The sequence below is a fragment of the Equus przewalskii genome, chromosome 6 (assembly GCF_037783145.1).
Source record: "Equus przewalskii isolate Varuska chromosome 6, EquPr2, whole genome shotgun sequence".
Lineage (NCBI taxonomy): Eukaryota > Metazoa > Chordata > Mammalia > Perissodactyla > Equidae > Equus > Equus przewalskii.
In genome coordinates this window covers 1837389-1859660 of record NC_091836.1, presented here as the reverse complement: position 1 = coordinate 1859660, position 22272 = coordinate 1837389, and the positions used below count along the sequence as shown (strand labels likewise).

Here is a 22272-nt window from a genome sequence, read left to right as displayed (position 1 = left end):
GGCGACAGGTGCCAGCTGTGCTGCTGCTCCAGGGGTCAGAGCCGTCACTTCAGCCTCAGGGACCAACCACCTACAGGTCCCAGAGCGGCTGGGAGAAACACGGACACTTCCGGTGAGGCCTCCCTCAAGCGCACCGCGGCTGTCCTGGATGCACCCACCAGCCACGCTCTCTGCTGGCGTCCTGACCTGCCCGCGTGGGGACCCTGCGGCCCACGAGCCTGAGGTCTCTGGCTCCACCTCCCACTGCCCCCAATTGTCTAGCACACAACTGGGGGTGCTGACCCCACGGCTGGACTTTGCATGGGGACCAGAGGGAGGCCATGCGGGCGCTCAGTGCAGGAGAAGGCGAGGAGAGCCCCCAGCCCCCTGACACGGCACCTCCATCCATTAGGAGGTGCCCAGATGGCTGCCTGGGTGTGGTCTCTGCTGTATATTTTTTCCCCTCTTTTGAGACCCAGGTAATTCAAGCATAAGCCACAGCTGCCTCGAATCCCGCTATCAACTTCCGCCTCTTGGCACAGCCCTCCCGGCCACAGGGCGCCCACCAGCTCTGGACAAGTGACCGGCCGACAACACTCACCCCCCTGCCCCAGTTTAAAAGGTACAGAAGTGGGTGCAGGAAGCTGAGCAAGCCCCCATGAGGCTCCACAGCTGGACTGGCCCAGGGCTGGTGAGGATGGATGGTCAGGGGCAGACAGATTGTCCCCAGGGAGGTGCGGCCAGTCACCTGAGCCTGGGGGAGATGGGTCAGGGCGCTGTCTGGTCCCTCACTCCACTGACCCTTTGCAGGGACGAAGGACGCGAGGGGAGGACGCAGGGGCAGGAGGCAGGCTCCGGAGGAGCTCAAAGGCCAGGGAAGAAGACACCGGGCGGTCTGGACCAAACGAGCCAGGGGGACAGCCACCCGCCTGCTCAAGTGAAGGACCAAAAAATACCACCAAGGTCTTTCTGCAGACTCGCCAGAGGCCCTGGGAGGCCGCCCTCCCGCAGCCCAGACTTTGCCACGCTGCCAACAGCCTCACGGCCAGAGGGAGCCGAGCCCTGAGCGGGAGGACAGGCCACGTCTGCCTCTGGTCTTCAGGGTCACGTGGACAAGAAAGGTCACGGCCAGGCTCCAACAGCTGTGTTCATTAATCAGAAACCAGCCCCTGTCAAAGCCCTCCCAGAGCCTCCGGCCCGGAGCCAGGAGGCGGCCTGCCCGGTGACTCACATCCGGGCCGAGGGCAGGCGGCTGTCGCGTCCTGGTCGCTGGTGTGCAGGCTTCTCGGAGGAGCTGGGCCTGCCCCACATGGGTCAGCGCGGCACTGGGGGCAGGCGGGGGATGTCCCCAGACACGTGCTAGGTGGGAGGCTGGCAGGAAACAGACCCCTCTGGGTGAGCGATCCCAGCACCCCAGCCCCACAGCCCACGGCCCCTGGCTGCAGTCGCTCCGACAGCTCAGCTGTCTCCCAGCGACCCAAGTGTGTCACAGTCCAGAATGTTCCAGCGCACAGAGAGCAGCCTTCAACTGCCCAGCGTTCCCAGCAGGAGGGCTGACTGCCAAGTTTAGGGCTTAACAGAAACCAAACAACTGGATCGCAAGTGTGACAACCAATGTCCGCTATTCTGTGCAGGAGAATGGGTGTGAGACACAGGCCAGGAGCCCATCTTTTCTTTCTTTCTTTTTTAATGCCTGCATTTGAAAGAGGTGCCGTCCCTTGACCAGGAGAACTCCCCAGGTAGGGGCTGCATTGGCGCCGCCTGGGGCAGGCCCTGAGCGGGCCCGGGAGCCCGCAGCCGCCTGGAGGACAAGGTCGTTCTGGCCCAGGCCGGCCACTGAGCGGGGCTGCAGAGACCACACGTGGGAACGAACAGGCAGAGCCAGCAGCCCGCTCCTCGCCCGGCTGCCCTGTGTCCCGGCGGGAGCCTGGCGGGGCCGAGTCCCCTAGTCCAGGGCCGGCAGGACGCCCATGTGTCAGCAGGCCGGGGGCTCGCTGCCCTCCACCTGCAGCCCTTTGCTCAGGAGGAAGGCGTCCTGCTTGGGGTCGCGGCCCAGGAAGAGCTTCAACATGGCGCTGGCGTCCTGAGAGCCGCCGGGTCTGAGGATGCAGCTTCTGTAGTCCATGCCGACCTGCCGAGGGGCATAGGGGCGGGGCTGGGCGCGGGTCTTCAAGCCCCTCCATACCGGTCCTTGCGCATCCCCTCCCCGCTCCAGGCAGGCCCGCAGGTGCCTGCATCAACACCAGGAGGGCTCGTGCGTGCAGACACCAAGCACAGGGGTCTCCCAGCAGGCATGAACGCGTGTGCACATAACTGTGCACGACTACCTGTGTGCAGGAGCCCCATCCTCCAGAAACTTCCCGGGGGCCTTCACCTGCACAGAGGTCGAAGCCCCAGGCTGAGCCTCGGGCCCAGGAGGGTCCCCGGTGGAGCGGAGGGCGGCCCGGCTCCGGCACCCCAAGAAGACGGGCAGGTGCCCCTTCTGCCTGGGCGCACACTCAGGCCCGAGGCCAAGGACGGCTGTTTGGTCCTGGGCCTCAGGGAGCACGCTCACAGGTCACCCACCTGCTCCGCACGCTGGCCCCTCCCATCAGGCGGGGGTCCCTCACCTTGCCGTTCAGGACACCCTCCTGCTTGAAGCGCGTGTGGAACATGTCCATGGAGTACACCTCGCTCCACAGGTAGCCGTAGTACTGCGCGTCGTAGCCGCCCGCCAGGTGGCCGAAGGTCGCGGGCATGTTGGTCCCTGGGACAGACCGGGGAGGCTCTCACTGCAGCCCCGTCGGGACCCCCAGCCCCCTCAGCACCCCTTCCCTGGAGAGGGGCCCTCAAGGCAGCCTGTAGGAGACCCCCCGCCTGGAAGAGGGGGGCCTGACATGTCTGGAAAGCAGGGCCAGGCAATTGGCGGAAGGAGAGAAGTGAATCTGCCCACTATCTGCCGAAGCTCGAAAGGGTTCACACCAAAGCATTTAACGATGTCAGCTGCCATGCGCCGAGGCTCGACACTGGGAGGGCACAGGGCAAGTCAAGGCTCGTCCACGCAACGGAGAGCATGCGCGGGCTAAAGCACCTTTTGACTGCTTATGAGATAGTAAATCAACACACCACCACCTCCATTAAAATCCCAATTATCTTCACCCATGTGTTCGTGGGTCAAGCGTTTGAGCCGACGTGTGTATACATATGCACGCACGCACGCACGCTCGGAAGGACATGCACCCAGACCTTATCTACTCATTATCTCCAGGGCACGAAAGCACCTGTCTGCTACGCGCCTTCCAGGCTTTCTAGAGAGCAACGTGCAGGAGGGTGCCCGCGGGAGGAGTGAGGGTGCGGAGACGATGGCAGCGGCCCGCAGTGCGAGCAGAAGGCGAGTGGGTGGGTAAGGACGGACCCTCGGGTGCCGACAGCTGCCCCCACTCTCCCGGCGGCAGCACACGCCCAGGGATGCAGAGCAGAAACGAGGCCAGAGGCCACCTGCTTCCCTCCAGGCCTCAGCCGAAGCCCAGACTGGCCCGACCCCCCTGACCCGTTATCAGATCCTTCTGACCCAGGATGGCCGAGACCCCGAACTCTAAGCAGGGCATGGCTCTCGAGCGGCTACCTGGCGTGGCTGGGACCCCAAGGATCTCCTGGCAGAGGCGGGCGTACTCCTCGGCTGGGTCTGCAGCCGTCTGCGTGTGCAGGGCCTGGTCCACCTTGGCCAGGACGATCTGGCGCAAGTTGAAGAGGCCTGGGCGGGAGGAAGGAGACGGGGGGTTGGCTCTGTGCCCGCCCTGGCCGCTGTGGCCCAGGCGGGGCAGAAACCCCCGAGGGCACATGCGGGCCTGGCTGGGTGCCACAGGAGGACCAGGGACGCCCCTCCCTTCCCGGGCCTCGGGGTCTGGAGAACGGGGACTGGGCGGGAGGGCGGTCCCCGAGCAGAGGGCCCCCGGCGGGGTGCGGCGCACACCTGTGTTGGCCTGCCGGGACTTGATGAGCTTCTCGAGCAGCTCCGGGGGGATGGCGCTGCCCGTCCGGTAGTGCTGGGACATCCTGAGCAGCGGCTCCTTCTCCCACACCCAGTTCTCCAGCATCTGCGAAGGCGCTTCCACGAAGTCGCGCTCCACGTGCGTGCCGCTGAACATGGCGAACTCCGCCTGCGGGGACGGGGCAGGGCTGCAGGAGGGCCCCGACCCCGCCGGCCCGCGCCCTCCGCCTGGCCTTCCCTGGGCGCCCTCCTGAGCGCAGCTGGGCAGGCGGGTCACATGCTGGGCTGCCTCCCCCCGACCTGGAAGCCTGGCTGCCGATGGGGACAGTCGAGGCTCCCGATGGGGACAGTCGAGGCTCCCGGAGCAGCCCAGCACACAGGGAGGCGGAGAGCAGCCTGTCCTGCTGGTCACCCACGTCCCGCTCTCCCATCCACGAGGCCAACGCTCTCAACAGGCCCTGCACCCAAACGGCAGAGGCCTGGAAACACCGAATCTGGACGGTACACTGTGTTCTCTCCACTTTTGAGTGGCTGAGATTTTTCCGGAAAAACACAGCGCCAGACCCAGTCCAGCTAGAACCCGGGTCTGGCGGCTGATTGGTCACACAAGCCGCCGAGGGGTCCTGGGCAGGTTCCTTCAAGGGCCGGAGGGAGGCAGGGAAAGCGGGAGAGGACGCGGGGGCCCTCCTTGGATTCCGTATTTGTGAACCTGTGACACGCTGAACTTTATTTGCAACCCCGACTCGACCCCTGCAGAGCCTGCCAGGTCATTCGATGCGCCGCCTTGGGAGTTGAGCTCTGACTGTGACAAGTCTCCTTTGCAGGATCTGCTGAGTGCCCCATTCTTTGCATTTTTGCGGACGACTTTGCTGTTTCAAATAGCCCCCAAATGTCGTGCTCAAGTGCTGCCCGGCATTCCCGGTGTGAAGGCTGAGATGTGCCCCAGGAGGAAGCGGGTGTGACATGAGCTTGGATGGGGGTGAGCCACGGGCTGCTGGCCCAGAGTCCGTGTTAATGAACCAACAGCGCGTGTTAAGTGAGGCGTCTTCAAACAGAATCACACGTGACACAAGATGACGTACTGATCGGCTGATGACAATGTCGTGGCCTGACACCCACAGGAACCTAGCCCTGCGCCCCCCAGGAACAGGGGCTCCGCATTCACGCAAGCTTTAGGGAACAGAACTGCCATGAAGAACGGGAGTCAGACGTGTGTGTCAGGAAGGACCTGAAGGAGCTGAGGGAGCTGTGAGGGTCGCTGGAAGAAGAATGTTCCAGATATGAGAAATCATCCATGAGTGGAGTGTGCAGAGAGAGACAGGAAATAGCAAGAGGGGACGCACACGCCCCGGGTGCTGCAGAGACGGTGGCTTTGCCGTGGGGACTGCTGGCGGGTGAGCGGGTGACCCTCACACCACAGACATCACAGGCAACATCAACTCACAATGGACAACAGGCCAACGCAAAGAGCTAACCCTATAAAACTTCTAGAAAAAACAATAAGGAGAAAGTCTTAGTGCTTGGGGTGAGCAAACGATTTCTTCAACAGAACATAAAAAAGGGCAAACTGATAGGCCGGCCCAGTGGCACAGCGGTTAAGTGCGCATGTTCCACTTCTGCGGCCCGGGGTTCGCCAGTTGGATCCCGGGTGCGGACATGGCACCGCTTGTCAAGCCATGCTGTGGTGGGCGTCCCACGTATAAAATAGAGGAAGATGGGCATGGATGTGAGCTCAGGGCCAGTCTTCCTCAGCAAAAAGAGGAGGATTGGCAGCACATGTTAGCTCAGGGCTAATCTTCCTCAAAAAAAAACCCAAAAAACAAAAAAAGGCAAACTGAAAGAAAAAAGCTTAATAGACTGAACTTCACCAAAGTCAAATCTTCTGCTTATCTAAAGATAAGTAGTCCATCCACACGCTGGAATATTATGCAGCCGTGAAGAGGAGCGAGGCCCTGACACAGCCACACGTGGACGGACCTGCACACACGACGCTCAGGGAGAGAAGCAGACACAGAAGGACACACGGCGTGTGACCCCGTTGATGGGAAATGTCCAGAACAGCCAGATCCACAGATAGCGGGCTCGTGGGGGCCAGGGGCTGGGAGTGGGGCAGGGAGGGTAGAGGGAGGGGTGGTGAATGAAAACATTCCAAAACTGGACAGCGGTGATGCACAATTTGGAGAACTGACTAAAAATCACGGAGCGCCCCGTTCCCACACACTCCGGTTCAGCCCCTAAGAACACTCCTGCTCAGGAGAAAGCACTGACTACGTGAGAGGCAGAGAGCGAATGCACTTGGACAGCTGGGGTCCTGGGGCACGGACACCAGGCTGGGGGCCCAGAAAACCCAGGGTGAGCCCTGTGCTTGCCGCTGAGGGCCCATTTGGGGCAATCACTTCAACTCTCTGAGCCTCCGTGCTTCCAGCAAGAGCCCAGCACCCCGACCTCCTCGCGGGGCCCGGGGGAGCTCACCGGATCCGGAGCCTTCTCCGGTTTTCATTGCCAGCTTTCGCTGGACCGTTCCAGCCACACTTCTTCATGTCAGCTGACGGGATGGGGCCTGAGGCGCCAAGCACTGTCCCAAGCAAGTCACACACGTGCACCATTTTCCCTAATCCTCCCAGCAGCTCTGAGCGCTGCCACGGGCTCAGATGCGCCCCCCGCACATTCCCGTGCTGAAGCTGTGACCCCAGGACCTCAGAAGGTGACAACATCTGGGGACTGGGTCATTAAAGAGACGGAAACCAAGTCACATGGGTGGGCCCACCGTGGCTGTGGGACTTTGTGATGGAAACTGATACAAAAGGGTGTCACCCCATCTGTGGTGACGTCAGATGGAAGATCCGACAGGGGGGACCTGCCTCTGGCCCCTGCACCCACCTGAGAGCAGAGCTGGTGCATCACGTGCCCGAACTCGTGGAAGTAGGTCTCCACCTCGTCGTGCTGCAGCAGCGAGGGGGCGTCAGGGGTGGGCTTGGTGAAGTTGGCCACCATGGCCGCGATGGCGATCTGGCGGCTCCCGTCCTCCCGCAGGCAGCCGGGCTGCAGGCCGAAGCAGGCTGCATGCCCGTACTTGCCTTCCCTGCAGAGGAGGCAGGGTCAGGCTCCGCTGGGGGGCTGCTCCGCCCACAGCCTGGCCCCAGAACGGTCCCCGATGCTGCCACTCGCTGACTCTGCGTCCCTCGGGCAACCTGTCTGCCCACTGGGGCGAGTGGACACACTGAGCGGCTTAACTTCCTTCTCAGCAGAGGAGCGAGAGCCCAGGGGCAGGGCTCCTGCCACCTGGCCCACCCACCTCCCCTGAACGGTGCCCCCGCCGCCCCTCACCCCGGCCCTGCCCGCTCGCACCCACCGCGGGTAGAGATCCAGGTAGAACTTGCCGATGACCTGCCCGGAGCCCACGTCCCTCACGGAGTACAGCTTCACGTCCTCGTGCCACACGGTGGCGCTCTCCTCCAGGTCAAAGGTCAGGCCCAGCAGCTCCTGGTAGATGCCCAGCAGCCCCCGCGTGACCACCTGCATGGGGAAGTACTCCTTGAGCAGGTTCTGGTCCACGCTGTAGCGCGTCTCCTCCACCTGGTTCATGTAGTAGCGCATGTCCCAGGCGTTGATCTGCCCGTCAAACTCCAGGCCGCGCTGCTCGCACTCGGCCTTCTTCAGCTCCAGGATCACCGCCCGCTCCTGCTCCCCGAGGGGCTTCAGCTTCTGGGCCAGCTCATCTGGGGGGGGGGGAGAGGCGCGGCTACCTCCCTGCGCCGGGCTCCCCACGCCGCCCAGCTCCCCCACCCCAGCCACCCCCGACACGCCCGGGGTTCCGGCCCACAGGCCTTGGCTTTCTCAGGCATCACAAGGAGCAGGGAACAGCTGGACGGGGGGACACGTATCCAGGGCCTCAAGCCAGGGCCCCACGCCAGGGCCCCAACTCAGCTGTCAGATTAGGGTCCCTCAAGACCAAAGAAAAGGGTCAGGGGAGGCAGCTAGGCTCCCACCTCAAGGGCCTCAGAGGCAGCATCATGTTGCGGTCAAGGACAGCCCCGAACCCCACTCCCGGAACGCGGGGCGGGAGGCTGGGGGAGGCCAGGGGTTACCTAAGAAAGTGGCCACCACCTGGCTGGTCTTCGCCATGTTCATCTCCAGCACGTAGTCGGCGTGCGTGCTGAATCCCAGCAGGCTGGACTTCTGCGCCCGCAGGGCCACCAGCTCCCTGAGGATCGCGCAGTTCTCCTGGAACGACAAACGACCAGCTCTGTGGGCGCCGGGCGCCGCTGCCTCCCCACCGAGGGCTCCCGGGCCAGCCTCCCCACTCTGTGGGGCTCAGCAGCTGCAGGGGCTGCCCGGGCCCCCTGGTGGGCACATCTGAGAACATGCGGACTCAGCCAGCTGCGTCTGGCCTCCCTTCCCCTTCCTGTTGGCCTGGATTTCTAGGCACTTGGTCCTGTCGTAACACGTAGTCTTCAAAAGCCCTCAGGTCCCTTCCGGAACCATGAACGGCTCTAAGGCTGTGAGTGGAGGCAATGCGAGGCCTGGTGCTCTGGGAGAGGCCCTGGGGGCGCTGTGAACTTGCGCGCTCCCCACTGCACAGGGACTGGCCTGGGGTACAAGGGCTTGGTCGCGTCTCTGCCAGCACTTGAGGGGTCGACCCAGCCAACCAAGCTCATGGGACCAACACAAAACGAAACACCTCTGATTCATTTACAAGGAGAAACAGAGGCCAGGGCAGAATGGAACAGAACTCCCGCCGGCCCGATCCATCCGCAGGAAACCAAGTTACAAGTGAGAAGGTGAGCAGAGACCCGCACATAGGAGGGGGCTCGGGCTGGCGGCCAGCAGGGCTGTCTCCACAGCGCCGGTCCACACGCCAGGACCCTGGGACCCAGAACTCCATCTGCCCCGCGCTCTGCCTCGGTCGGGTCTGGGGGCCAGGATGGGAGGATGAGGTGATGCCAACCACCCCCCAGTCCTGATCAGCCTGCATCTGCCACCTCGGGGCCTCTTCAGTATCACTTCACTGCTGACGTCCAGCGGGACCCGAACTGCTGCCGCCTCATCACTGAGCCACCCACCTCCACAGGAGGGCACCTGTGGGCGCTGCCTTCTCCAGGGCCACATCTCAAATTCTGCGGTGGGGGAGCCCCCACGTTACCTTCAGACCAACGTGGTCTGTCATCAGCCCAAGAAAGTGCAGAGAGCCAGACCTCAGGTTTTTCCTGCCGCCCCACAAGGGAACAGCTCAGACCTCCCGCTGGTGGCTCGTCGTTGCCGGCCACACGAGCACCAGGCGCATCCACAGGGAGGGGAAGGGCACCCTCCCACGGCCCCACCTGTTCGAGATGCTCCATGGGAGAAGCGCGGACAGAGGCCACAGGGCCACATATCGGGGTGTGGACACGAGCACAAGCGCCATATGGGAACGGACGCCTGGGCACAGAGGCCACGCCCAGGGCTGAGCTGGAGGCCCGGGGCACGGCACGAGACGCAGAGCAGCAAAGGGCACTTGTGCAAACCCAGGCTCGAGTCCGGGCAGCGCCACCGAAGAGAGGGCGCTCTCAAGTGAAGGCGCACGGGGACAGCTGAGGAAGAGGGCATCGTGATGTACACAGAGCAAGTGCCCACCAGAGCAGGACGAGCTCAGGAAAGAGGCCTCAGACACTGTTGCGGCCGGGGACAGAGCCAGACCCATATGGAAACCTCCACAGGGCAGACCAAGCTCGCTGAGGGGGCCTCTGCCCGTCACAACAGCTGGCCTGGCTGACACGGGTGACGCTCTGCGGGCCCAGTGGCACCGGCCACCCAGGACAGGTCGGTGAAGGGGCAGGCGTGCCCCGGCGCTGCCTCTCACCTCCTTGCAGCGACAGTTGAAGGCCGCCTCCACCTTCCTCCGGGTCTCGGGCACGTGGCACTTCTTCAGGAGTGGGAAGTAATGCGGGTACTTGAGGGTGACCTTCAGCTTCTCACCCCCGGCCTTTTCCAGCGAGTTCAAAAAGTCCTCGGGGAGCCCTCCTGTGGGGACACCGTTGGGGGCTGTGAAGGACCACCGAGCTGCTGGGACGGTGCACAGACGTGGCAGGGGAGCAGGCCTGCTCCTTCGGGAGGCCGGCGCAGCAGTCAGTGGGGGCAGCAGCACCAGGCCGGCCTCCCCTCGGAGCTCTGTGACTCCAGCCCGCGCCTTTCCTGCTCCGCCCCAGAGGGAAGACGTCGAGGACGCGCCCCCTTGGAATCGCGCTGCCGCCCCATGAGGACTCCCCCGGGAAGGCAAGGCCACACCCGGCCTGATGCGGGCTTTCAGGGGCCGCAGCCTCCTCCTGTGGCCATTCTCTGTAAGTGGCACCAATGGGAGACAGAACCCGCCGTGTCCCATGTGTCCCCCCCGGGCAGCGTCTCCGCCCCGTCCCCGGGCCCACAGTGCTGTGACAGCTCCCGCCTGGTCTCCTGCACCGGCACCATCCTGCTGAGACAGAGATCCAGGGACACTGCCTCCTTCAGGGGCTCCCGCCTCACAGCTTAGGAGACGCCACGGCCACACCTCACGCCCTGGCTGCGCCCTGGCCCATGGCCCCCCAGAGGCCAGCTGGCCCGGGACCCTCCCCCCAGTACAGTGAGCAGGGATGAGCTGGGCTAGGGTGCAGTGATGGACGGGGCACCACTGGGGAGGTCCTGAGCGGCCGGGCTCAGCCCTGGGGGCGTGGGAGGCGACGGAGCCTTGAGGATCCCTGCGAGGCTGCGGCTCGGGGCGGGCCCCACGGCAGGCAAAGCTTCTGTCCTTCCTGGCTGGGCTCCGGCACTTGCGCAGGCCCGACAAACGTCTGCCGGGCGAGTGAACTGCGCCAAGCCCAGCTGAGGACATCGAGCTGGTGTCGGTGGACCCAGGGCCCAACAGGCAGCACGAAACAGGCCAGAGAGCTGCCCTCGCGCCGGAACAGGGCCCCTGCCCTCCTAGGATCGTGAGAGCCCCAAATACCCTCTCAATGGCTTTCTCCCTGCTGGAGACAGCGGTGAAAACGCGGACAGGGTGACACCAGACAAGCCGGGGGTACCGTGCTGGAACTGACAGCATCAACGTGCGCTCAGGGCGTGTGCGTGCGTGCGCCTGCGTGGACCGTATCTATTTCCTGTCTGCGGAGACGCCAAGAAACACCAGCCACCAGCAGCAGCGAGCACACCAGCATCCAGATCTTAGTTTCTAAGCATCAGGCCCGGGCCCAGGTGGGCAAAGGACGAAATGAGCCCGGGGCATCCTGTGTCAAAAAGAGGGTGCTCAAAGGATAACTGACACGTCAAGCCTGAAGGGACTCCTCGAGGTCACACTGGGACAATCTGAGCATTAAAACACAGGATGACAGCACGGACTCTACCTCAGGGAACAAGCTAGGATCCGCAAGCCCACCGATACAGACACAGATCATCGGTGAGCAGGCGGAGGGGATGTCCTGACCTCAGGAGAGAGGACGCGCAGGGAGGACGCTGTCCTTAGAGCATCATGCAGGGACGCCTCGGCTAGTGGGCAAAACGTGACGAGCAGCGGCCTCAGAGCACCGCTGGAAAAATCACTGACCACGAAGGGAAAGTGGCAACGCTACAGTGGGCACGCACGGTGGAGGGTTAGGTTCAGCAAGTGGTGCAGACTCAGGAAAAGAGAAAAGGGGACAGAGAAACAGCCTCCGCATTTCGGTAACATAACACCAAGAATCCCTTTCGCAATCGGGAGAAAATAAACAAACGCCACGCTCTTGCTCAGCTGGACCTGCGACAGGGCCAGACCCTGCCAGGCAGGCCGGACACGTCCTGGCCTGGCCACCAACCCCGCCCCCAAGGGACAGCGTCTGAGGCCAGCCTGAGACAGCAGGGCCCCCCAGACTGTGCAAATAGGTGGGTGAGAGGGCCTGTCTGCTCATTCCAGAGGCCCCGGGCCCCCTTTGCCCAGGAAACACAGCCCTAAATGTCACTGTCCTTGCCCAGGAAACACTGTCCTTAAATGTCAGGAGCCACAGGGTGGGACTGAATGAGAACAAAGGGCAGCGGAGTTTGGTGGCAAGTGGCCCATAAGCACTTGTTGAGAAAAATTGTGTCTGTGGGCACGTCTGTGATCAAGGCCCCCCGTGGAGGCCTCGGGCAACGAGGTCCCTGCGTCACGGGCCACGTCGGGTGGGGGCAGACGCTGCTGGAATACAGGCTCCACTCTCATGTAACCTTACACTCCACCGCAGTGGGCAGGATGGGTCAGAAGACCCAGGGTCACCTGAGTCCCCTGGCAGAGCCCTGAGGCTGCGGCACCACAGCTGGCCCGGCGTTTTCACAACTGTCAATGCCAGGAAAGATGGAAACACATTTTCGAAAGGCTGAGGAACCGTTTGACAGGAAAGAGCCTGAAGGGACACGAAGACTGGACGGCATGAGTGCTCCCCGGCTGGACCCGGTTGAGGAAAGAGTCCAGGGAGCGTGGTCGGGACGGCTGGGCAGGGACACCTGCATTCGCAACACTGCTGTCTGCTGCTCGGTCTCCCGAGCGTGAACCGCAGGAGGTGACATGGGAGGACGTCCCCATTCTCGGTGATGTGTCGTGAGGCCTACAGACAACTTCTGGAGGGTTCAGAAGCCACACCTACACGGGGATCCACACAGAGGAGGGCAGGAGCAGTGGCCAGGGCCCAGTCTAAGTGAGGCACACGGGTTCTCCGTTGTGCTATCATCACCAATTTCCTACGGGCGTGAAACATTTGAAATAAAGCATTTGGGGAAGAGAGGGAGAGAAGAGAGTGGAAACTAGAAAGGAGGGCCAGGCCCCACCCCCTCACAATTCCCACACACAGCAGGTCAGAACAGGACCCTGTCAGTCCCCTTCACTTTGTAAGACTAAGAAGATGAGCATCACAGAGAGCGGCGGGTGGGCGGGGCCTGGCTCTCAGAGGGCACCCCCGGCTAACCCGGAGAGGCTGAGACCGGTGGGCTCCTGCCGCTGCCCTGGGTGCTTCCTGGCCAGGAGGAATCTCGGTAGGCAGACCACGGCCCTCCCCAAGGAAGGATCTAGAAGCTCAGGTTCCAAACCACTGAGGGGGGTGGTATTAGATCCAAACGCATGGGCCTCCCACCATCCTCAACCTCAGAAGCCCGCGGGAGGAGGCGGAGGCCCCCATGGGTCCCAGAAGTGCCTCCTACCCAGCTCGTCCCGCGTGAAGGGCAGGAAGGTCGTGTCCTCGTTCAGGTTCTTATTAAAGTCGATGCACAGGAGGCTCAGCTTCTTCTTGATGCTCTTGATTTTCTGAAGGAGAGAAGAGCCGTGAGAGGAGGCGGCGGTGGGGGGACGAGCAAGAGGAGGGGGGACGGGGACAGAAACAGAGGCTGCCAGACGCAAACACAAAGGCCTGAGACTGGTTCGCGGCGGCGTGAACTGAAACTGAATTTCTGTCCTTTCAGGGTCAAGCTGGATTTTAGAGGCAGTGGAAAATGGACCGGATTCTAACTGGGTGGGGGCCCAGGTCCTGAGGCTTTGACGCCTCGGCCTTGCTGACCTGGAGGGACAGCCCCTCCTTCCCAGGGGTGCCAATCGCTAGAGACAGGAAACCTGCCTGAGCGCGGGGAACGCAGACCCCGCCTACGAGCCGCAGGAACCGGGCAGGCGCAGCCCTCCCAGCGCCGGGGCCAGGACGCGCAGGGGATGCCACCTGGGACATTGTGACTTACAACAAGAAATGTATGTCGGGTCTTTGTCCCCACTCCTGGTGCACTAAAACCCTTAGAATTTCTTAAGTGATAAGAAAAAACTGAAGTAGCTCCTGAGCGACAAAGGCGAGGCAGCACCTTGTTCTCCTGAAGAGCCCGTCAACCACGCCTGAGTGTACGCAGACGCAGGGACTTCTGGAAAGCACCGAAGAATGGGGACTGGTGGGGGCAACCAGCCACACCTAGAGGACAGTGGCTACGTCAGCTGCTCTGGGAGGGGAGCAGGGCCGGAGGCTGCATCCAATCTGTCATGCCAACGTTATGAGGCCGCCATGAAAACCCCAACCAGGGGATGGGGGGCCAGGCGGAGGCATGGGGAGGCCGAGGGGCCATCTGGCTGTTTCTGAGTTGCATCTTTTAAACAGTAATCTAGCAAGTAAACTGGTTTCCTGAGTCCTGCGAGCCGCTCTAGCAAATTAATTGAACCTGAGGGGGTCGTGGGAACCCCGATTTACAGCCAACTGGACAGAAGCACAGGTGACAACCTGGACTTTCGATTGGCATCTGAAATGAGCACAGTCTCATGGGACTGAGCCCTTAACCTGGGGGACTGATGCCATCTCTGGGTAGACAGTGTCAGAACTGAGTTAAATCGTAGGTCACAGTCACCTATGTGGGAACCCCACACGTGTGGGGTCAGAAGGGAAGCCATGGGGCCCGCCAGTGGCCAAGTGGTTAAGTTCTCGAGCTCCGCTGTGGCGGCCCAGGGTTTTGCTGGTTCGGATCCTGGGCGCGGACACGGCACCGCTCATCAGGCCATGCTGAGGCGGCGCCCCACATGCCACAACTAGAAGGACCCACAACTAGAATATACAACTATGTACTGGGGGAATTTGGGGAGAAAAAGCAGAAAGGAAAAAAAAAAGATGGACAACAGTTGTTAGCTCAGGTGCCAATGTTTAAAAAAAAAAGGAGAAGGGAAGCCGTGTTGTTGCAGGGCACTGAGACTACAGCAGGCCCACGGGGAAGTGACTTTTTCCTTAACACCTCCGCACCAAAGCCACGGGGAGGACCGAACGAAGTGCGATGTGCAACCGTGCAGAAGCGAGGGCAGAGGGACCATCCTTCTCGGGGTTCAGGCCCGAGGCGGGGCCCCCAGACGGGCACAGGAACGTGAGGGCCCCCCGCGCCCCAGAGAGCCGGGCCCTCACCTCCTGAGTCTCTGCAGGCAGGTGCAGGCCGTTCCTCCTGCCCAGCTTGATCAGGCGCTCCAGGTACCGCGAGGCCTCTGGCCGCAGCGAGTCCTTCTGAACTTTTTCCTAGAAGAAGAAAATCCAAGTCCTGTTCACACGAAATACCGTGACGCTGCCAAACGCTGGCAAGGCAGCGAGAAAACGGACCTCTCGGATGTCAGGGGAGGGAATGTGAAATGGTGCGGCCGCTCTGGAGAGCACATTGGCGGTTTCCGAAAAAGCAAAATGTGCCACTGCCACACGACTCAGCAAGCGCACGTGGGCGTTTATCCAAGAGAAACAAAGACTTCGGTCCACACAAAACCTGCACACGGAGGCTCCCTTATGGGAACAGCCCCAAACTGGAACCAGCCCAGAGGGCCTCGGACAGGCGAGAGGTCACCCAGGAACGGGGTGCTGTGTCAAGGTCAGTGTCCCGGTTGTGATACCGACTTTAGTTTTGCAAAATGTTACACTGGGGAGACATGGGCAGAGTGTAGACAGGACCTTCCTGAATCATTTCTTACAAGGCATGTGAAGCTACTATTGTCTCAGAAATTTCAACTAAGAAAAACGCTGCTTGTGCTTTCACAGGCCACCTGCCTGTGTCGCCCCAAGGCACGCGGTGCGTTTTCCTGATCCTGAGGGAGACATGGCAGCAGAAAGCTCTAAGAGAATGAGCAAGAAGCGACAGGAGAAGGGCCTCTGGTCCACCTCTGCGGTCCCTCCGACGTCAGCAGCAAAGGTTCTGGGCCGGTGTGCCGCGAGGAGCGTCGACCGAGGCAGGTCACCCTGCGCGTGTCAGTCGACCCCCCTCACCACCCACAGGAGACAGGACGTCATCCCTAAGTCACGCCCAGTGGGGCCGGAAAGGTGAAACGACATGGCAGACGTGGCAAAGGAGGAAGGAGGCCCAGGTGTTCCAGACCTTTCTCTCGTGCCTCTGCATTTGCCTCTGTCGTTGTCTTAGGTTTTTCATTATGGTGAGACAGACACAAAGTGAAACTGACACCTTAGCCGTTCTGCAGCGCACAGCCCAGGAGCGTTAACCCACTGGCAGCGCTGTGCAGCCACCCCCCACCCACCCAGTCTCTTCGGCTTTCCGCCTCTGGCACTCGAGGAAGCAGGGTGATGGGTCTGAAGAGGCTCTGAGCAGCGGGTGCCCGTGGGGAGACCGCTGTGCCCCAGGTTCTCTAGCTCCAGCGTGCCGGGGCCGCGTCCCCAGGGGCTGAGCGGACGCTGCGCCCTTACCGCCCCCTCACCTGCAGCCAGACGATCCTCTGGTACACGTCCTGCCGCATGCTCATCTCCACGTCAAACTCCGACAGCCTCTTGTCCGCCTCCGTGCTGGCCGTCCGGATGGCCTTGGAGGGGGAAACGTGCTGGGGGAAGTCGAGGATATTCCTCTGGACTGAAACCGGAGACAATGGGAGACAGGGGTGAAAACGGGCCCCGATGGACACCGGCAAGCGCCTGCCTCACTCCCTGGGCGTGGAACTCATCGGGTTTCCCGATTCACTCAGCGAACACTCCCCACACAGGGCCCCGGGGTCAAGAGATGGGCGCTGGTATCCACGTCCTCGGGGACCGCACAGGCCCGAGAGAAACAGGCTCAATCATGACACTCCAAGGCAAGAAGGACCGTAACAGAGAAGGATGACAAGCCCAGGAGAGGCCAAAGGGACGAGATTCTAGAAAAGGAGCCACGGCTGCTGATGACCATATTTTAAATTCATAAACGAAGTCAAAGTTTACAGAGCACGTCCACACGTCATTGAACAGAGGCGGTGTGGTGGCTATGAGGGCATAAGTTTGAACAGAGTGACCACACGACCCAACAACCCCACTCCTTGATGTCTGCCCAGAGAAATGACATCCGTCCACCCAGGACACACATGCACATCACAGCAGCGTGGTTTGTAAGAACCAAATAGTGGACACAACACAAACGTCCATCATGGATCATGGATCCACACAACATGTCCATCCACATGCTGGAGCACGATGCAGCCATGAAAAGAAGCGAGGCCCTGACACAGCCGCACATGGACAGACCTTGAACACACGACGCTCAGAAAGAGAAGCAGACACAGAAGGACACATGGTGTGTGACCCCATGGACGTGAAACGTCCAGAACAGGCAGATCCACAGGCAGAGAGCAGGCTCGTGGGGGTCAGGGGCTGGGGAGTGACTGCTGACGGGGACAGGGGTTTCTTTGGGGGAGATGGAATGTTCTGGAATTAGATGGTGGTGATAGTTGGACAACAGTGTGAGTATACGAAAAACCACTAAAAGGTACGCTTTAAATGGGCAGATTATATGGTGTGTGTATTAAATCTCAACAGTGTGGCTGAAAAAAAAACATATACTTTGCATCATGGAGAACTGAATTTAAACCACAGTTTGGTCACTTCTGCAGTCCTTGGCCGGGGAAAACATCCCCAGGTCTGGGTGCACTTGGCTGCCCCACAGGGATCTCTGTAAAGGCGGCGACAGGACTGCCCGCCCGGCCGACTCCCATGGAGCACGTAGGGCTGCAGGACGGCCCGACACTGGCTGCCCGAGAGGCGACAGTGACCAGGACAGGACAGCTTCTGTGTGTCTGGGCTGACAAGCCACTGCGACGGCACCGAGTCGAACAGCTAAACAGTATGGAGAGGGAACGGGGGCGCGGGAAGGGGCTCCCGGGGGAAGAGCTCGTCTGTGACCAGCAGGAGGGAAGGACTCCAGGCTGCATCTGAAGCCCGGAGACGGGCGAGCATGAGAAGGGCAAGGAGGCCGCGAGGCCGGACACGACGGCCCAGCGGGGGGTGAGAGGGGACAGACAGCAGGGCTCTGAGAGCCACCTCGAGGACTCTGGCCTCCAGCGAGAGGGCCGTGGAAAGGCACTGAATGGCTGGCCAAGGGGGTACCAAGATTCAGTTTTAGTTTCTTTAAAATGACTCAGCCTCCCGGGTGGGGACAGAAATAAAAGGCCGAAGGGGCGGGGGTGGAGACCAAGTAATGCCTGGCGGGACCGCGCCTGTAAGTGGGAACTGGCACTCCTCAATCCTCAGAGGCTCCCGTGAGACGAGATGGGGAGACTGAGGCCCATCCCGAGGCCGGAGGGGTGGGAGGCAAAGCCAGGCCTGCAGGCTCTCGACCTGCTTCCCGTGTGGCCCTCGCCCCGCAGCCCACAGCACACCAAGCCACTCAGCAGCAGCAACCGTCTGGTGTCTGAGCAGCGCAGCTGGGGGTCGGCACACCCGACATGGTGGGGCCTCAGGGACACGCGAGAACCCCGAGCTGGAATTCAGCGATTCCTGATGCGGCCTCGAAAAACAACTTCTGCTAGAGACCCAGGGGCAGGGGTTTCCTGGGCTCGGGGTCCAGACTCTGGGTCTTTCATCCCCACACTGTCAGCCGCTACAGAGGGGGCTCCGAGAAGCGGGCTTTGTATCTGTTTCCCGAGCACCTCGCTGCTCAAAAAGGAGCAGGAGTGAAGGAGCCAGCCAGGTGGTGACGAGGACACCAGGCGGCATCAGGTTACCCTAAGGCAGGGAAGGATGACAACCCAGGACGAAGGGGCCAAGTTCAGTCGCTCAGAGAGCAAACAACCCCGGGACACGGGAGGGCTGAGCAGGGATTCAGCTTCAGGGCCAACACCTGAGCTGGCTCCTGGAGGCGTCCTGTTAGACACGTGCAGTCTCGGCCCTCAGATGACACAGCCCTTGGGGACTGAGTGTGCCAGGTGGCGCAGTGGCGTAGGACCTTCAGGGACTTGCCAGCCAGCACCTGTCACATGCCTGTACCCCGTCAGCACCTTACCCAGCACGGCCCCGGGGAGCAGGGGCCTCACCACGAGCAGGTCCAGGAGCTCACGGCCCGAGCCACCCCTGGCTCCCCGCCGGAGCCTCGCGCGGACTCACCCGTGTAGGACACCTCCACGTCGGCCAGCGCCTTGAGCGTGCTCTCGTAGGACACGTCCTCGAACGCCTGCGCGCCCACCTGGTCGTACACCCGCTTGGTCTGCTCGATGAGCTCCGCCGTGCGCTCCCCGATCTGCTGGGCGCTCAGGTCCCATCGCAGGTAGTTCACCACGGAGCACGCGGCCGCCGCGGCCAGGCCGTCTCCCGCACAGGCTGGACGGAGGAGACAGAAGCCCGCACCCCGCACGTCTGCTTGGAGCCCGGAATTAGGGGCAGTCACTGGGGGTGGAGGGACAGGAGAGGACCACCACTTCTCCGAGCAGACAGGCGAGGCCCACGGGCGTGGTGGGGACAACAGGCTGAGCGGTCCTCTAGAGCAGAAGGCGACTCTGCCCACCAGGGGACGTTCGTGGTTGTCACAACTGGGGAGTGAAGCTACTGCCTCGAGTGGGTGGGGTCAGGGATGCTGCTCCACACCCCCCAGTGCCAGGACGGTCCCCAAGAGAGTGACCCGGCCCCAGTGTCAGCAGTGCCGGGGTGACATTTGGTGTACACGTGCATTTCACTGAAACAGTCACTGTGTAATGACAGGGTGCTGCCCCCGAGCTCCTCGGATGTGACACGTGACACGCATACTGTGTTACCGTCCTAAAGCTGGGGAAATCCTGACTCTGAAACACCCCTGGCCCAGGAGTTTCTGGGTGAGGCGGTGGTCTTACCAACAGCCAGCCCTTCCCAGCTTCCTCGTGGGCTGCAGGGTAAGCTGCTTGCTTTCGTGCCCTCGCTGAGCCCTCTGATGGCCCTGGACTCTGCGTCCCGGGCTGGCCCCATCTTCCAGACGGGGATGCTGAGATGAGGAGAGCTCAGGGCTCTTGCCAGGACCCCGCAGCCAGCAGGGCAGAGGCAGGCTTCGCGCCGCAGTCTGACCCTGGCTCCTCCGCAGTGCGCCAGGGTGCTGCCCTCACATCCACCTTTGTCTGCCTGCACCTCTGGTGGGCGGGACTTCCTGTCCCCTTTCCAGGGCTCACCCCACACTAAGAACTGAAGTCCAAACCCCTCTCAGAGTCCACACCACCAGTCAGCAAACCTGTTTTTGTACAGCCCCCGAGGTACGAGATCTCCAATGAGACCGAGACGGGGCATGGCCGGCCCAGCCTAAACCACCCGGTTTGCTGACCCCTGGTCTACAACGCTCCACACGGCGGGTTTGGCTGGCTGGTTTGCCAACTTTTCTGTGCCCAGTCACACTGCCTTTCTTCCAGAAGTCTCCCGGGCCTTCCCAAAGGTTGCCCCCTCTGCCCTGAGTCCCCACTCTGCCAGTCTTCCTTGCTACCTCCCTTTCTGAGAGGGGCCCCCGGCGGCATTCCTGTAGCACCTGGAGATCTCCTGAATTCCTCACCGAGTTAATGAATGGAGGCCTCGCGTTCCCCGCGCTGGGTGCAGAATGTGGAAAAATGAGAAGTGGTTGCCCCAGGGAACACCCACCTGTGCCTCACTCTCCCCTTCTGGCACGGCAGGAGTGAGCAGGGCCACAGCGGTCCTGGACTCCCCCCTTTTGTGAACACGGGGTGGGGGGGGGTGTCTTTGGAGGTGCTGCAGGCTCAGACCTACATTTGGTGTCTCTAGAGCAGAGTTTTTCAACAGCATTATCAACGTTTGGGGCTGGATCACTCTCTGGGGGGCCATCCTGGGCGCTGTGGGGGGTTGAGCAGCATCCCCTGGCCTCCACTCAATGCCAGGAACTCTCCCAGTGTGACAGCCACAGGTGTCCCCAGACATCACGCAGCGTTCCCTGGGGGAGTGGGGTGGCAGGGGCACAATCACCCCAGCCGAGGAACCCTAATATAAACTAAGCGGGAAAAAGAAAGACTCTTAACTCAATACAGGTCAGATTTTCCAGCCAAATGACTTTGCTGCAAAATCTTTCCGTTTACAGATTATTTTGGGTTTCAGAACTACAGACAAAGGACTGTGGGTCTCCATTAAATTTGATGGTCAAGAAAGGCTGCAAGAATGCTCAGGAAACATGGGGCATCAGCGCAAGCTGGAATTATCACAAAAACCTCCTGCAGGAGCTAGGATTTGAAAACCTTAAGCAGACGCACTCCTTCTGGGATATTTACAGGTTGCAACCTATGTGCGAGGTCTCTGAGCTGACAGCCCTGCTGCAAACAAGGCTGACAACATTCCTGCCTTCCTGAGGCCCGAATAACCCTAATTATGATTATTGTCATGAACACAATTATCGTCAACATCCTTGCAACCAGATGGAAAAAGAACCAGGGGAGGACAGGCAGGCAAGAGAAAATTCCAGGAGGCAGCTGGCGACAACCCGGGCGGTTTTCTAAAGATCAGGACACGGGTCGCATCACTCCCCCCAATAAAACCCTTCTATAGCGCCCCTTTGCCCTTAAAATAAAAGGGACCCCAAACTGTGTTCTAGCCAAAACGACTGGGTGCTCTCCAAACCCGTTACCCGTCTTCCTGTCTCCCTGCCACCTTTGCCCTCACGGTTCCCGCCAGCTGGGACGTTCCTGCCCTAGGTCTTGGCAGTACAGCTGCTTCGCTGAAATGCCACCTCTTCCGGGAAGCCCTCCAGGACCGCCCTCTCTAAGGAAGCGCTACCAGCCCTAGCAGCAACCACTCTCTACAGCCCTCGCCGGCCTCTTTGCCCGCTGAACGTCTGTCTCCGGCTCTAGAACTCCGCCCAGAACTTTCGGTTTCCCCCAGAGTCCACCCCAGGGCCAGACCCGTCCTTAGCAGGAGATACCCAGAGTTTGTTGAATGAATGAAGCGCTGGAAAAGCTGGTTCATTCACTCGTTCCGCCACCGACGGGGCGGGATCCCGGGCTCGCCGATGCCCCCCCCACCTCCCCGGCCCCGGTCACTCGAGGGTCACCGGGCTCCGCTCTTAGGCCCAGGTCGCGCCCCCGAGAGGCACGAGGGTGCGGGGCGCCCGGGTCTGGGGAGCGGGCACCGCACCAAGGGGCGGCCGGTACCTGCGGGGGGCTTCATGGCGGGCGGTCGTGCCCCGGGGGACGCCTTCCTCCACCTGGTCCGCAACCGACCGCCTGAGTCCTCTCAGTGGCCGCCGCCGTCCACACCGAGCTGCCCTCCGCCCGCTCGCCCACTCGCCCACTCGCCCACTGAACGCTGGGAGGGCGCGTGCGCCGAAGGCCAGGGCGCATGCGCGCCCAGGCTCCACCCACAACCGGAAGCGGCTCGGCTCGGCGCTAACGCTCTCTGCGCACGCGCCGGGACACGCCCTGCCCATCATTGGCTCTCGGCCGCAAGAGGGCGGAGCCTTTGGGAGGCCGAGGAGGGGCGTTTCCATGGAAACATAAAACACACACACGCACGCACACACAGACACACACACACCACCCCCACACACCACCCCCACCCCCGCTGGCGCCTCAGAGCTTCCTATAATTTTCCGCTCATTCTGCCCGTACTCCGCCTGGGCTTCTAGCTCCCGTATGAATTTGTACTTCCATCCTTTCTACCTTATAATCGTGCATTGGG

At 61.6% G+C, this 22272-nt stretch overlaps 1 protein-coding gene across 1 annotated transcript; it reads right to left on the bottom strand.

The window, feature by feature from the left end:
• Window positions 1-1648: 1648 nt before the first annotated feature.
• THOP1 (thimet oligopeptidase 1) lies at window positions 1649-21996 on the bottom strand. The gene is made up of 13 exons (XM_008507075.2): window positions 21747-21996; window positions 18748-18960; window positions 16101-16249; window positions 14818-14925; window positions 13103-13205; window positions 9789-9949; window positions 8038-8173; window positions 7302-7668; window positions 6830-7031; window positions 3932-4118; window positions 3584-3712; window positions 2589-2725; window positions 1649-2110 (listed from the first exon to the last, which is right to left on the bottom strand). The coding sequence occupies exons 1-13, from the start codon at window positions 21760-21762 to the stop codon at window positions 1955-1957; spliced, it is 2064 nt and encodes a 687-aa protein (XP_008505297.1). The 5' UTR covers window positions 21763-21996; the 3' UTR covers window positions 1649-1954.
• Between the last annotated feature and the right edge of the window lie 276 nt (window positions 21997-22272).

What these genes read in the sequence shown, in the direction of transcription:
- THOP1 (XM_008507075.2), bottom strand. An exon ending in TGCCTGCAGAGACTCAGGAG is followed by an intron (nt 13,206 to 14,817) that starts GTGAGGGCCCGG and finishes TCTCTCCTTCAG; the next exon opens with AAAATCAAGAGCATCAAGAA. An exon ending in GGTGGTGGCCACTTTCTTAG is followed by an intron (nt 7,669 to 8,037) that starts GTAACCCCTGGC and finishes CCCCCCCCCCAG; the next exon opens with ATGAGCTGGCCCAGAAGCTG.